Source organism: Physella acuta, unplaced genomic scaffold, assembly GCF_028476545.2.
Source record: "Physella acuta isolate Inbredline_101_S28 unplaced genomic scaffold, ASM2847654v3 ptg001095l, whole genome shotgun sequence".
Lineage (NCBI taxonomy): Eukaryota > Metazoa > Mollusca > Gastropoda > Physidae > Physella > Physella acuta.
Genome location: NW_026732612.1, coordinates 153,446 through 167,624, shown reverse-complemented (window position 1 = coordinate 167,624; position 14,179 = coordinate 153,446). Strand labels below are relative to the sequence as shown.

The 14,179-nt window shown below is 39.4% G+C and overlaps 2 protein-coding genes across 2 annotated transcripts; both read left to right on the top strand.

The window, feature by feature from the left end:
• The first annotated feature begins 133 nt into the window (after positions 1-133).
• LOC131955693 (uncharacterized) lies at positions 134-1,250 on the top strand. The gene is made up of 2 exons (XM_059319911.1): positions 134-844; positions 1,011-1,250. The coding sequence occupies exons 1-2, from the start codon at positions 134-136 to the stop codon at positions 1,248-1,250; spliced, it is 951 nt and encodes a 316-aa protein (XP_059175894.1).
• Positions 1,251-8,546: 7,296 nt separating this feature from the next.
• On the top strand, positions 8,547-9,692 carry LOC131955692 (uncharacterized). Its single transcript, XM_059319910.1, has 2 exons — positions 8,547-9,287; positions 9,453-9,692. The coding sequence occupies exons 1-2, from the start codon at positions 8,547-8,549 to the stop codon at positions 9,690-9,692; spliced, it is 981 nt and encodes a 326-aa protein (XP_059175893.1).
• The last annotated feature ends 4,487 nt before the right edge of the window (positions 9,693-14,179 follow it).

The window sequence follows — 14,179 nt, the reverse complement described above, 5'->3', positions numbered from 1 at the left end:
CGCTGACCAATAGGGCTGAGGTCTGGAAACTGCAATATATAAACCCGCACTCGGCATAGTCCGGTCATTTCATTTTCGAGTCATTCGTTGATGAGATTTTCTGGTTTATTCTAAATCAAAATTATCTGTCAAAATGTCTGCTGTACAAGATGTGTCTGTCAAAATGTCTGCTGTACCAGATGTGTCTGACAAAAAGCCTGCTGTATCAGATGTGTCTGACAAAATGTCTGCTGTACCAGATGTGTCTGACAAAAAGCCTGCTGTATCAGATGTGTCTGTCAAAATGTCTGCTGCATCAGATTTGCTCTACAACCTCGGTCTTCTCAAGATCCGAACCTTGCAGATTAACCGAAGCCAAGTCTACCTGGCCTGTTGCCATGGCAACCCGTTTGTGAAGAAGGTGCTGAAGGTGTACGAGAACGAGCCCGAGTCTCTGGAGGTCTTCAAGACGGAGCTCTCCCTCCTGCAGAGGATCCAGCACCCCAACATCATCCCCATCGAGGCCGCCTTCAAGCTGCCCTTCCACAGCGTCATCGTCATGCCGTTCTGCGAGTGGGGCGCCCTGACCAACGTCGTGGGCAGGATCGACCTCAGCCACTTCGACCACTACTTCCTGCAGCTGTGCAGCGCCATCAAGTACCTGCACGGCCAGGGCATCGCCCACAGGGACATCAAGCTGGACAACATCCTGCTGGACGCCTTCCAGCGCGTCTACATCACGGACTTTGACCTGTCCTGTACTGTCGAGCCTGAGAACCCCACTGTCCATTACAAGGGGGGAACCTTTCCCTACATGGCGCCTGAGATGTTGGCTGAGCCTGATGGATCTTACGATGGATTTAAGGTTCGTTTTATTTATTTATTTTAGAATTTTTGAATTTATTATCAAATTATGGTAAATTTTCAATATTTATTTCCTTAACTACCGTAAACACCAATTAGTAATAACACATGTAGAATGCGTCTTTCTATTCAGTGCCCTAACCAGTTCTCTTCCCTCTCTCCTACAGATCGACATGTTCGCCTTTGGTGTCGTCAACTACGCCATGTTGTTTCAACAAGTCATCATCGAGCCCGAGGACTACCTGGAGGAGACCCGGGCCTTCCCCTGGCCTGAGCCCATGTTGTTTCACAAGGCCATCCTGGAGAACTTGCTGCTGCCCGATCCTGGGGCGAGGTGGGGAATCCTGACGTTGATAGAAAACCTTAGCACTGTCCCTTCTTTGGCAGAGAGAGCCAAATTCCTGTAACCTTTTCTTTTTCGGCGTCTAGGAATTTCTGTTTTACTAATGCATGCTATGATTATTTTTATTATTTTATGATTTGCTACTAATTTATTTAAATAATTTAAAAATAGTTTAACCCTTTTAAACACGTTAACGTGAACTCTAATTTGACCATACAACTTTAACTATATTTTAACAAGAGCTTTTCTCCTCTTAAAGTCTAACCACATCTGATTATATCAACACATTACAACATCTTTGAAAGCAGCGTACAACTTCTTTATTAAAATTGCTAACAAACGCTAACACTAACCAAAGCACTAACACACTAACCAAAGCACTAACACACTAACCGAAGCACTAACACACTAACCGAAGCACTAATACACTACTAAACTAACTCACTAACACACTAACCAAAGCACGAATACACTAATCAAAGCCCTAACTTCTCTAATACACTAACCAAAACACTATCACGTTAACACGCTACCCAAAGCACTAACACACTAACCGAAGCACTAACACACTAATCAACCAAAACACTAAAACACTAACCAAAACACTAAAACAATAACTGAAACAATAACCGAAGCACGAATACACTAATCAAAGCACTAACACACTAACAAAATCACTAACACACTAACTAAAACCTTAACACACTAACCTATGGCTCTGGTCTAGGCTGACCAACCATCTTTAATCAGGCCACATCAGTAACATGTGACGGTCCCAAGCCCGTGTAAACTGAGAGGGAAGATGGTTTGGATCCACTTTGCCGAATTATTTCATTAAATTATATATGTAAAATGCATCTTAAATAATTCTTAAAGATCAAATCATATACAAGGTAAACTACATGGTTCAAAATAATTTATTTCAATCTCAATGTGTTGATATAAAATAGACAACAAATGTTAAATTAATAATAGCATTATCAGCAAATATGTAATGTTGTTGTTCATGTGTAGGAGGCAAGGGATATCATTCTGCAGATTCTTTATACACTGGTTATCGTTCTTATTTTAAAGTGAGTATGTATTTGGCACCATTTAATAATGTCAAAAGACATGGGACATCATTAAATCCGAAACCAACGTATTATTCATTTACATCCTTATATTATAGAAGCGTTTTAATCTTATTACACGCTTTATGGCACAATAAGACTATCACATTCCCCATCAAATCACAACACAGATAAATCAATAGATTTAAGCGTCACAGTAGATATATTCCACGTGCTAATAAACTTGAGAACAAAGCAACGTCGCTACTGAAAACAAAAGTAGCCAGCTCGACTTGTTGGTTAACATAAAAGACGAGAAAAACGGCCCGTTGAGGAAGGATACAACGGGCGCTAGGCTGATAGTGCTGTCTCTTTTCTCTAAACTAAAACCACCCCACCCCACCCCCCCACACACACACCAACCCCCCCCCCCCCCCCACCCCCCCACCCCCCACCCCCCAAAAAAACATGTCAACCGTCCCATTCAACGAAATATAATTATATACTTTTTCCAGTGTCCGCCCCCCTCCCCGAAAATTGCCTTTGTATTGAATGTTTACTCGATAATCAATGACGTCATATTACTGTGTGCACTCTCCGGCGTGACTCTGTGCTAAATGTGGCGACGTCATACTTCGTTTTTCGAATTACTATGCAGGTTTTTAATTTGCTTGTGTTTTCTCTAGAGCGTTCTTGTCAGATAGACAGACAGAGCGTTCTTGTCAGATAGACAGACAGAGCGTTCTTGTCAGATAGATACACAGACAGCGAAACTATTATTATGGACGAGAAAAATGGCCCGTTGAGGAAGGATACACCGGGCGCTAGGTTGATAGTGCTGTCTATTTTCTCTAAACTAAAACCACCCCATCCCCCCCACACACACACCCCCACCCCCACCCCCCACACACCAACAAACCCCCACCCTCACCCCCACCCCCCCACACCCCCCACACACAAACACCCCCCCCCCCTCACCCCAACCCCCACACCCCCCCCACACACCAACACCCCCACCCTCACCCCCACCCTCACCCCCACACACCAACACCCCTCACCCCCCCCCACCCCCACCCCCCCACACACCCCCCACACACCCCCCACACACCCCCCACACACCAACACCCCTCACCCCCCCCCCACCCCCGACCCCCACACACCCCCACACACCAACACCACCACCACCCCCCCCCCCCACCCCCACTACCCCACGCCCCAAAAAAACATGTCTACCGTCCCATTCAACGAAATATAATTATATACTTTTTCCAGTGTCCGCCCCCTCCCCGAAAATTCTACCCCCGCCCCCGAAAATTTCAAGTACCCCCACCCGTCTCCGGGGAGGAAAAAGTCTGAAAGAAACACTGGTGTCGCGCTTAGCCACTACCCGAAGAATTGCATTAAAGAAATTGCAAGAAAACCACTTTTTAGATTAGACACATTAATTAGGCGGTAATTTTATTATAGAGTATCGATGAAGAAATTTCTTTTGAGTTAGGGAGGGGGGGCTCAGACGTTCTTACGCGGGGGTGGGGCTTCGCCCCTACCATAAGAATTGTATGAATGAAACCACTGAGATTAGACAAAATTGGGTTTTTATTCAATGTTTACTCGAGAATCAATGACGTCATATTACTGTGTACACTCTCCGGCTTGATAATATTTTCTTCTATATGCTCAATGACGTCATCTATAATAATAGTTTCGCTGTATTTTCATAATTTCACTATGCATGTTTTTAATTTCCTTGTGTTTTCTCTAGAGCGTTCTTGTCAGACAGATAGATAGATAGATACATAGAGAGACAGCGAAACTATTAGTATTAACGAGAAAAATGGCCCGTTGAGGAAGGATACAACGGGCGCTAGGCTGATAATGCTGTCTTTTTTCTCTAAACTAAAACCAACCCCCCCACACACACCACCCCCACCCCCACCCCCACACACCACCCCCCCCCCCCACACACCACCACCCCCCCCCACCCCCTTCCCCCCCCCCCCCACACACCTCCCCCCCAAAAAACATGTCTACCGTCCCATTCAACGAAATATAATTATATACTTTTTCCAGTGTCCGCCCCCTCCCCGAAAATTCTACCCCCGCCCCCGAAAATTTCAATTACCCCCACCCCTCTCCGGGGAGGAAAAAGTCTGAAAGAAACACTGGTGTCGCGCTTAGCCACTACCCGAAGAATTGCATTAAAGAAATTGCAAGAAAACCACTTTTTAGATTAGACACATTAATTAGGCGGTAATTTTATTATAGAGTATCGATGAGGAAACCACCCCACCCCCCCACACACACACACCACCCCCTCCCCACACACACCACCCCAGCCCCCCACACACACACACACCACCCCCCCACCCCCCCCCCCCACACACACACCACCCCCACCCCCACCCCCCCAAACACACACACCACCCCCACCCCCACCCCCACCCCCACACACACCACCCCCACCCCCAAAAAAAAACCTGTCTACCGTCCCATTCAACGAAATATAATTATATAGGCCCTACTTTTTCCAGTGTCCGCCCCCCTTCCCGAAAATTCTACCCCCGCCCCCGAAAATTTCAATTACCCCCCACCCCTCTCCGTGGAGGAAAAAGTCTGAAAGAAACACTGGTGTCGCGCTTAGCCACTACCCGAAGAATCGCATTAAAGAAATTGCAAGAAAACCACTTTTTAGATTAGACACATTAATTAGGCGGTAATTTTATTATAGAGTATCGATGAAGAAATTTCTTTTGAGTTGGGGAGGGGGGGGACTCAGACGTTGTTACGCGTGGGGTGGGGCTTCGCCCCTACCCGAAGAATTGTATGCAAGAAACTCTTCACGCAAACCATTTAGATTAGACAACATTTCCTTTTTATTCAATGTTTACGCGATAATCAATGACGTCATTATATTACTGTGTGCACTCTCTGGTTTGAGATTATGTTCTACTCTATGCTAAATGTGACCGCGTCATACTTCGTCTTTCGTTTCACTGTGAGAGTTTTTAATTTCCTTGTGTTTTCTCTAGAGCGTTCTTGTCAGACAGATAGATAGATAGATAGATACATAGACAGACAGCGAAAATATTATTATTGATTACACAGGATTACACAAGGTGGAGAGCAGATAAGGGATCATCCATAGATTACGTCAGGCTTTTTAGCGATTTTTTACCTCCCCATTCCTTCCGTCATACAGAAAGCCACCCCCCTCCCATAAAGGACGTAACACCTTAAATTAGAGGCGCCCATCCCCACCCCCTCAAATTTGCAGATTAATTTATATATTTCTATTAAAATATTAGCTGCGTGTTTTAATCATAAGTTAAAGAAAAGTGTAGAAAAAACAATTCTACATCCAGCTGTATTAACGGAGTATAGGTAAATTTGGTTAGTATTAATTGTGAAAACTTCAAAGCTATTACACGGGCGGGAGTGGGGGGGGGGGGGTGACACCATTTGGCAAAATTGGAAGGAGGTGAACTATTCCACCCCTGCCGGTGCAACTGAATCTGGGAAAATATATTTTTTTACTGTCTGATAAAACGAGATTAAATTTTGTTTACAACACTCAACACAAATGAACATATTTTTGGATTGGTATTATTTAATTTTAAAAAATGCTTTAAATAAAGAAAGGTATGGAATAATGCGATCGGGTGGGAGAGCGCACACCTCTGAAAGTCCTGAGTAAAAACCAAATTAGAATTGCCCCTGAATCTAATGCTTTCCATACTGTAATGTTAGGTTTAGGTGATAAGGATAAGGTTTAGGGTTAGGTTTAATGTAAGGGTTAGTTTTAGTTAGGGGGACGGATTGTGCAACTGTAAGGTGCATAACTAGGGTTTGACCGATATTGTTGCATTTAATATGTGAATTGTTGCTTTCTTTTGAGCAAAATGATTGTAGTCGCCTTTTGTTCCTATGGTTTGAATTGTTATTAGTGTTTAGCGTGCTAGCAGAAAGCTTGTTACATGTGTACCATACTGAGATATGTATATCCTGCCTGTGTAGTTGAATTTATCAATGAGTTTAGCACGTTAAAAACATTGTTCGCTGATTCTGGTGCGAATGTCGGTACATTTTTCATTTAACACCATACTTAATAGTTAGGTAAAATCTGTCACTTTTTATTTAATGTTTCAGTTGATTACAAAAATAGAAATCAAAGATAAATTATTGGTTGCAACAAATCTTATGCCAAAATCAAAGAAAGAGTTGTTAAAGGTTATTTCATTTTAAATTATTTTAAATTAAGCATTGCAAGTTTAAGTTTTATTTTAAAATCGAACTCACTTTTTAATTATTATTTTTTTCCCAGTTAGATTAAAAAAAACTGCATTAAAATCAGAAAATTTAAATTTGATAACTATGTTTTGATGTTATTGGTGATTACAAATGTAAAACTTTTCAATTCAATTCTTAGCATTTTAAGTATGAAAATGTATTAAACTTGTAAGACTAATAAATTACAATTTAGATAGTTTTTCTTGAATACATCTATTCGGTTCGATCACATCCGCCTACCATCTTATCCTTAATCACTTCTCTAGTAAAGTGAGAAAAAAAATATGTGTACGCTCGTTAGGCCTATTGTTATCCTCTGTTTACTTATCCAAGGTAAACAAATGTTCTGTAGGCGCGTGGATTCACTCACCCGTGACGAGGCTACCCACGTCATGGATTATACCTATGTCAGGGGACGTAACAAAAAATCATCCGTTCCACAAGGCTTAATACTTATCTCATTGAAAAGTATTAAAGAAAGCAAATTAGTTTTATTTTCTTTTTTTTTTTCAGTGCATTTAATAGCTTGCTATTTGAAAGGGTTTATTTAATTTGTTTTTGTTTTCTACTTTTTAGTGAGTCCTAATTTATGAAGTCGACACGGCTAAAAAAATTTGCTTTAAACACCATCAGTAGATCGCGATATCTAAAGGACGATTACCTACCCGTGAAAGCAGCTGTTCGTGACTCTTTTTTACAAACGACAGCAAGTTCTTTTTTTTACCTCTCCTTAGTTTCAAAACGTTTAAAATTATATTATCTGCCCCTAATAGCCTTTATTAGATCGATCGGCTCCGCGATTGTTAACATTCGGCGTGAACCACGGCTCACTAGACTGGTTTGTTGATAGCGTCTAGAAATCTAGCTAGTTATCTCACCTTCTGTTATTGTATAAAGTAATCTATTAAGTGATATAATTTTGTTATCTCCCTTTAATTTCCAAATCATTTTAATTAATTTTTAATTACTGATTAAATTAAAAAAAATGGATAGACGTATTGTCATCGAAGTGGAACGTATCTGGAAAGTTTGAGCGAAATCACTAGTGGGTCAAAATTGAGTAACAAGTTTTGCTACAAACCCACAAACTACAAAGAAACAAATAAAGAAACAAACAAACAGACGTTGCAATTACACTTATTAAATGAAATATGTATTCTTTCCTTGTCAAAACTCAACTAAGAATATAAACTGCAGCTAAAGGATTTTTAATATAACAGCACTCAAACCGCTTATTTTAATTAAATTAAAATGATATTTACAGAATCAGGGTTCAAATCAGTTGAATGTCACTGAGTCCGCCCAGCGCTGATGGTTATCTAGCTCACATTAAGGTAACAGTCTCTCAAGCAGATTAATTCTACTTTAGCTTGACCCATGTGCATTGGGCACGAACGAGAAATGATGAAGCTGAATTACAGTAATTAATTAGTAAAAATTAAATTCGTAATTACAAAGACAGCTATATTAATTCTTTAAACGTTTTATTCTGATAAACATTTTAATAAAGAAAAAAAAAATTATCAAGACAATTAAAATTCCATTTTAAAAAAAAAGTAATTTCTTCGTTTATCTCAATAATTATTCCTACTTTTTAAAATCATAATCTAACCTTTTACTTTAAAAAAAAAACAAATAAAAACAAGCATCGCCTTTGTTAAGTTTATTGTTATAGTCACTGGTTGTTTACATAGCAGAGGTAAACAAATGTTGACTCTGGTCCGGTGTATTCACTCACCCGTGACGATTCCACCCACGCAATAATTTACTCCTATTCAAAGGGACGTAACTTGACTCATCTGTTCCATCTTGCGTGACACCTTGAAAGATCAACACTAAACAAATATGTAAACATCAGCCGTGATGAGATAACGAGCGTATTGTCCGGCCGCTGACCAATGGTGAGTGAGGTCTGGAAACTGCAATATAAACCCGCACTGGGCAAAGTTTGGTCATTTCATTTTCGAGTCATTCGTTGATGAGATTTTCTGGTTTATCCTAAATCAAAATTATCTGTCAAAATGTTTGCTGTACCAGATGTATCTGTCAAAATGTCTGCTGTACCAGATGTGTCTGACAAAATGTCTGCTGTACCAGATGAGTCTGACAAAAAGTCTGCTGTATCAGATGTGTCTGACAAAAATTCTGCTGTATCAGATGTGTCTGTCAAAAAGTCTGCTGTATCAGATGTGTCTGTCAAAATGTCTGCGGCATCAGATTTGCTCTACAACCTCGGTCTTCTCAAGATCCGAACCTTGCAGATCAACCGCAGCCAAGTCTACCTGGCCTGTTACCATGGCAACCCGTTTGTGAAGAAGGTGCTGAAGGTGTACGAGAACGAGCCCGAGTCTCTGGAAGTCTTCAAGACGGAGCTCTCCCTCCTGCAGAGGATCCAGCACCCCAACATCATCCCCATCGAGGCCGCCTTCAAGCTGCCCTTCCACAGCGTCATCGTCATGCCGTTCTGCGAGTGGGGCGCCCTGACCAACGTCGTGGGCAGGATCGACCTCAGCCACTTCGACCACTACTTCCTGCAGCTGTGCAGCGCCATCAAGTACCTGCACGGCCAGGGCATCGCCCACAGGGACATCAAGCTGGACAACATCCTGCTGGACGCCTTCCAGCGCGTCTACATCACGGACTTTGACCTGTCCTGTACTGTCGAGCCTGAGAACCCCACTGTCCATTACAAGGGGGGAACATTTCCTTACATGGCGCCTGAGATGTTGGCTGAGCCTGATGGATCTTACGATGGATTTAAGGTTCGTCTTATTTATTCATTTTAGAATTTTAGAATTTATTATCATAAATGGTAAATTTTCAATATTTATTTCCTTAACTACCGGAAACACCAATTAATAATAATACATGTAGAATGCGTCTTTCTAGTCAGTGCCCTAACTAGTTCTCTTCTCTATCTCCTACAGATCGACATGTTCGCCTTTGGTGTCGTCAACTACGCCATGTTGTTTCAACAAGTCATCATCGAGCCCGAGGACTACCTGGAGGAGACCCGGGCGTTCCCCTGGCCTGAGCCCATGTTGTTTCACAAGGCCATCCTGGAGAACTTGCTGCTGCCCGACCCTGGGGCGAGGTGGGGAATCCTGACGTTGATAGAAAACCTTAGCACTGTCCCCTCGTTGGCTGAGAGAGCCAAATTCCTGTAACCTTTCCTTTTTTTTTTTTTTTGGCTTCTAGGTATTTCTGTTTTACTAATGCATGGTATGATTATTTTTATTATTTTATTATTTGTTCCTAATAATTTAAGTAGTTTAACCCATTTAAACACGTTAACTTGACCATACAAACCTAACTATATTTTAACAAAAGCTTTCCTCCTGTTAAAGTCTAACCACAACTCAGCTGATTATTTCATTAATTTATTACATCTTTGAAAGCAGTGTGCAACTCCTCTATTAAAATTGCTAACAAACGATAACACAGTAATCAAAACACTAACTCACCAACCAAAACACTAAAACACTAACCGAAACACTAACACACTACCACACTAACTCACTAACTAACAAAAACACTATCACGCTAACCAAAGCGCGAACACAACACGCCAATCAAAGCACGTATACATTAACCAAAGCACCAACACACTAACCGAAGTATTAAAACACTAACCGAAGAACTAAAACACTAGCTGAAGCACTAACACACTAACACGCTAACCAAAGCACGAATACACTAACCATAGCGCTAACACACTAATCAAAACACATACTAACTAAAACCCTAACACACTAACCAAAGCACTAAGACACTAACAAAGTGCTAACACACTAACTGAAACCCTAACATGCTAACCAAAATCCCTAACACAATAACCTATGGCTCTGGTCCAGGCTGACCAACCATCTTTAATCAGGCCACATCAGTACCATGTGACGGTCCCAAGCCCGTGTAAACTGAGAGGGAAGATGGTTAGGATCCACTTTGCCGAATTACTTCATTACATTTATATATGTAATATGCAGATCATCTAAAATAATTCTTTGAGATCAAATCATATACGAGGTAAACTACAGAGCTTCAAAATAATTTATTTCAATCTCAATGTGTTGATATAAAATAGACAACAAGTGTTAAATTAATAATAGCATCATCAGCAAATATGTAATGTTGTTGTTGTTCATGTGTAGGAGGCAAGGGAGATCATTCTGCAGATTCTTTATACACGGGTTATCGTTCTTATTTTAAAGTGAGTATGTATTTGGCACCATTTAATAATGTCAAAAGACATGGGACATCATTAAATCCGAAACCAACGTATTATTCATTTACATCCTTATATTATAGAAGCGTTTTAATCTTATTACACGCTTTATGGCACAATAAGACTATCACATTCCCCATCAAATCACAACACAGATAAACCAATAGATTTAAGCGACACAGTAGATATATTCCACGTGCTTATAAACTTGAGAGCAAAGCAACCTCGCTACTGAAATCAAAAAGTCACAAAAGTAGCCAGCCCGACTTGTTGGTTAACATAAAAGATTACACAGGATTACACAAGGTGGAGAGCAGATAAGGGTTCATCCATAAATTACGTCAGGCTTTTTAGCGACTTTTACCTCCCCATTCCTTCCGTCATACAGAAAGCCAACCCCCCCCCCCTCCCATAAAGGACATAACACCTTAAATTAGAGGCGCTCACCCCCACCCCCTTCAAATTTGCAGATTAATTTATCTATTTCTATTAAAATATTAGCTGCGTATTTTAATCATAAGCTAAAGAAAAGTGTAGAAAAAACAATACTACATACAGCTGTATTAACGGAGTATAGGTAAATTTGGTTAGTATTAATTGTGAAAACTTCAAAGCTATTACACGGCGGGAAGGGGGTGAAACCAACAGCAAAATTTATAAGTGGATTAGAATAATGTGCGCACAAATTGACACCATTTGGCAAAATTGGAGGGAGGTGAACTATTCCACCACTGCCGGAGCAACTGAATCTGGGAAAAGATATTTTTATTGTCTGATAAAACGAGATTAAATTTTGTTTACTACACTCAACACAAATGAACAAGTCTTCAGCAGTAGTGAAAAGATGAAACGATGTGATATCTACTTAGGTTTTTTTATACTTTATCAACTCTAGTTCAACTGCCCTAAAAGAACGTTTTAATTTAAAAGAGAGATTTACATCCTTTTGTGTTCACTGTTGTTGAATTGTCTTACATTAATTCCGTGTTATACTGTTTTACAATATGTTGCTACCTTTCTATATTTATGTAAATTATACAAGGCAAAAGTTATAGAAATGCGTAGAAAATTTTTAATCGCTGTAAAGATGATATCTTGAAACTATCGGGAAAACTTGAGATCGGCTTTTACATCAACGCTGAGCCAACAAAATTCAGTCTGCGCCCACAGCATGATAAATCCAATGCATTTATAAAAACTTTAATTGACAGTATTCCAATTTCCCATATGCACACATAGTATCCTTGAGGTACCTAGAGGTAGATTCAGGTAAAAGTCGAAAGGCTAAAGGTTAGCACTTCCTTAAAAACCTATGTGAGATTAAGAAGTATGACTATTATCTTATAGACCTATAAAAGTAAAGTGCGATATATCTGTTTCTCACACCCGAATTAAATCGAGTATTTGCGGAAAGATTTAGATGTATTGTTCTTGACAAAAAGCAATATGCAACCTCAACCTAACAAGAAAACCATAGCGATTTCAATAATCGAATATAAAGTGACAGAAAAATTACCTAGACTGACCATGTAGCGATAATTTAGGGTGACATTGTTTTGTTTTGTGGGTCCCCGATTGGGCAGGGTCCAAACCCCCTAATAACTCATGTATACGTATCTCTCTCTCTCTCTCATTCTCTCTCTCTCTCTTTCTCTCCTCTCTCTCTCTCTCTCTCTCTCTCTCTCTCTCTCTCTCTCTCTCTCTCTCTCTCTCTCTCTTGCTTTCTTTTTAGCAAATTCATTGTAGTCGCCTTTTGTTCCTATGGTTTAAATTATTATTAGTGTTTAGCGTGCTAACAAAAAGTTTATTACATTTGTACCATACTGAGCTATAATTATTCTGCCAGTGTAGTTGAATTTATTGATGAGTTTAGCACGTTAAAAAAATTGTTCCGCTGATTCTGGTGCGAATTTCGGTACATTTTTCATTTAACACCATACTTAATAGATAGGTAAAAACTGTCACTTCTTATCTATCTAATGTGTCAGTTGATTACAAAAATAGAAATCAAAGATAAATTATTGGTTGCAACAAATCTTATGCCAAAATCAAAGAAAGGGTTGTTAAAGGTTATTTCATTTTAAATTATTGTAAATTAAGCATTGCAAGTTTAATTTTAAAATGGACTCACTTTTTAGTTATTATTTTTTTCCCAGTTAGATAAAAAAAATGCATTAAAATCATAAAATGCAAAATTTGATAACTATGTTTTGATGTTATTGGTGATTACAAAAGTAAAACTTCTCAATTCAATTATTACCCTTTTTAAGTATGAAAATATATTAAACTATTCAGACTAATAAATTACAATTTAGATAGTTTTTCTTGAATACATCTATTCGGTTCGATCACATCCGCCTACCATCTCATCCTTAATCACTTCTCTAGTAAAGTATGAAAAAAAATATGTGTACGCTCGTTAGGCCTATTGTTATCCTCTGTTTACTTATCCAAGGTAAACAAATCTTCTGTGGTCGCGTGGATTCACTCACCCGTGACGAGGCTAACCACGTCATGGATTATACCTATGTCAGGGGACGTAAAAAAAAATCATCCGTTCCACAAGGCTTAATACTTATCTCATTGAAAAGTATTAAAGAAAGCAAATTAGTTTTATTTCTTTTTTTTTCAGTGCATTTAATAGCTTGATATTTGAAAGGGTTTATTTAATTTGTTTTTGTTTTCTACTTTTTAGTGAGTCCTAATTTATGAAGTCGACACGGCTAAAAATATTTGCTTTAAACACCATCAGTAGATCGAGATATCTAAAGGACGATTATCTGCCCGTGACTATTTTTTTACAAACGACAGCACGTTCTTTTTTTTTTACCTCCCCTTAGTTTCAAAACGTTTAAAACTGTATTATCTGCCCCTAATAGCCTTTATTAGAGCGATCGCCTCCGCGATTGTTAACATTCGGCGTGAACCACGGCTCACTAGACTGGCCTGTTGATAGCGTATAGAAATCTAGCTAGTTATCTCACCTTCTGTTATTGTATAACGTAATCTATTGAGTGATGAAAATTGTGTTATCTCCCTTTAATTTCCAAATCATTAAATTAATTTTTAATCACTGATTAAATTAAAAAATTGGATAGACGTATTGTCATCGAAGTGGAGCGTATCTGGAAAATTTGAGCGAAATCGCAAGTGGGTCAAAATTGAGTTACAAGATTTGCTACAAACCCACAAACTACAAAGAAACAAAGAAATAAGCAAAAAGACGTTGCGAACTAAATAAAAACTTGTAAAAAAAATAAAACCTCAAATCCCCAAGTAGATTACACATATTAAAAGAAATATGTATATGTATTCTTTCTTTGTCAAAACTAAACTAAGAATATAAACTGCAGCTAAAGGATTTTTTAATATAACAGCGCTCAAACCGAGGGGGGGGGAGGGGGACCTGCAATTAAAATGATATTTACA

Coding starts and splice junctions, on each gene's coding strand:
- LOC131955693 (XM_059319911.1), top strand. CDS start 134: ATGTCTGCTGTACAAGATGTGTCTGTCAAAATGTCTGCTGTACCAGAT. Junction 845..1,010: donor GATCTTACGATGGATTTAAG/GTTCGTTTTATT, acceptor TCTCTCCTACAG/ATCGACATGTTCGCCTTTGG.
- LOC131955692 (XM_059319910.1), top strand. CDS start 8,547: ATGTTTGCTGTACCAGATGTATCTGTCAAAATGTCTGCTGTACCAGAT. Junction 9,288..9,452: donor GATCTTACGATGGATTTAAG/GTTCGTCTTATT, acceptor TATCTCCTACAG/ATCGACATGTTCGCCTTTGG.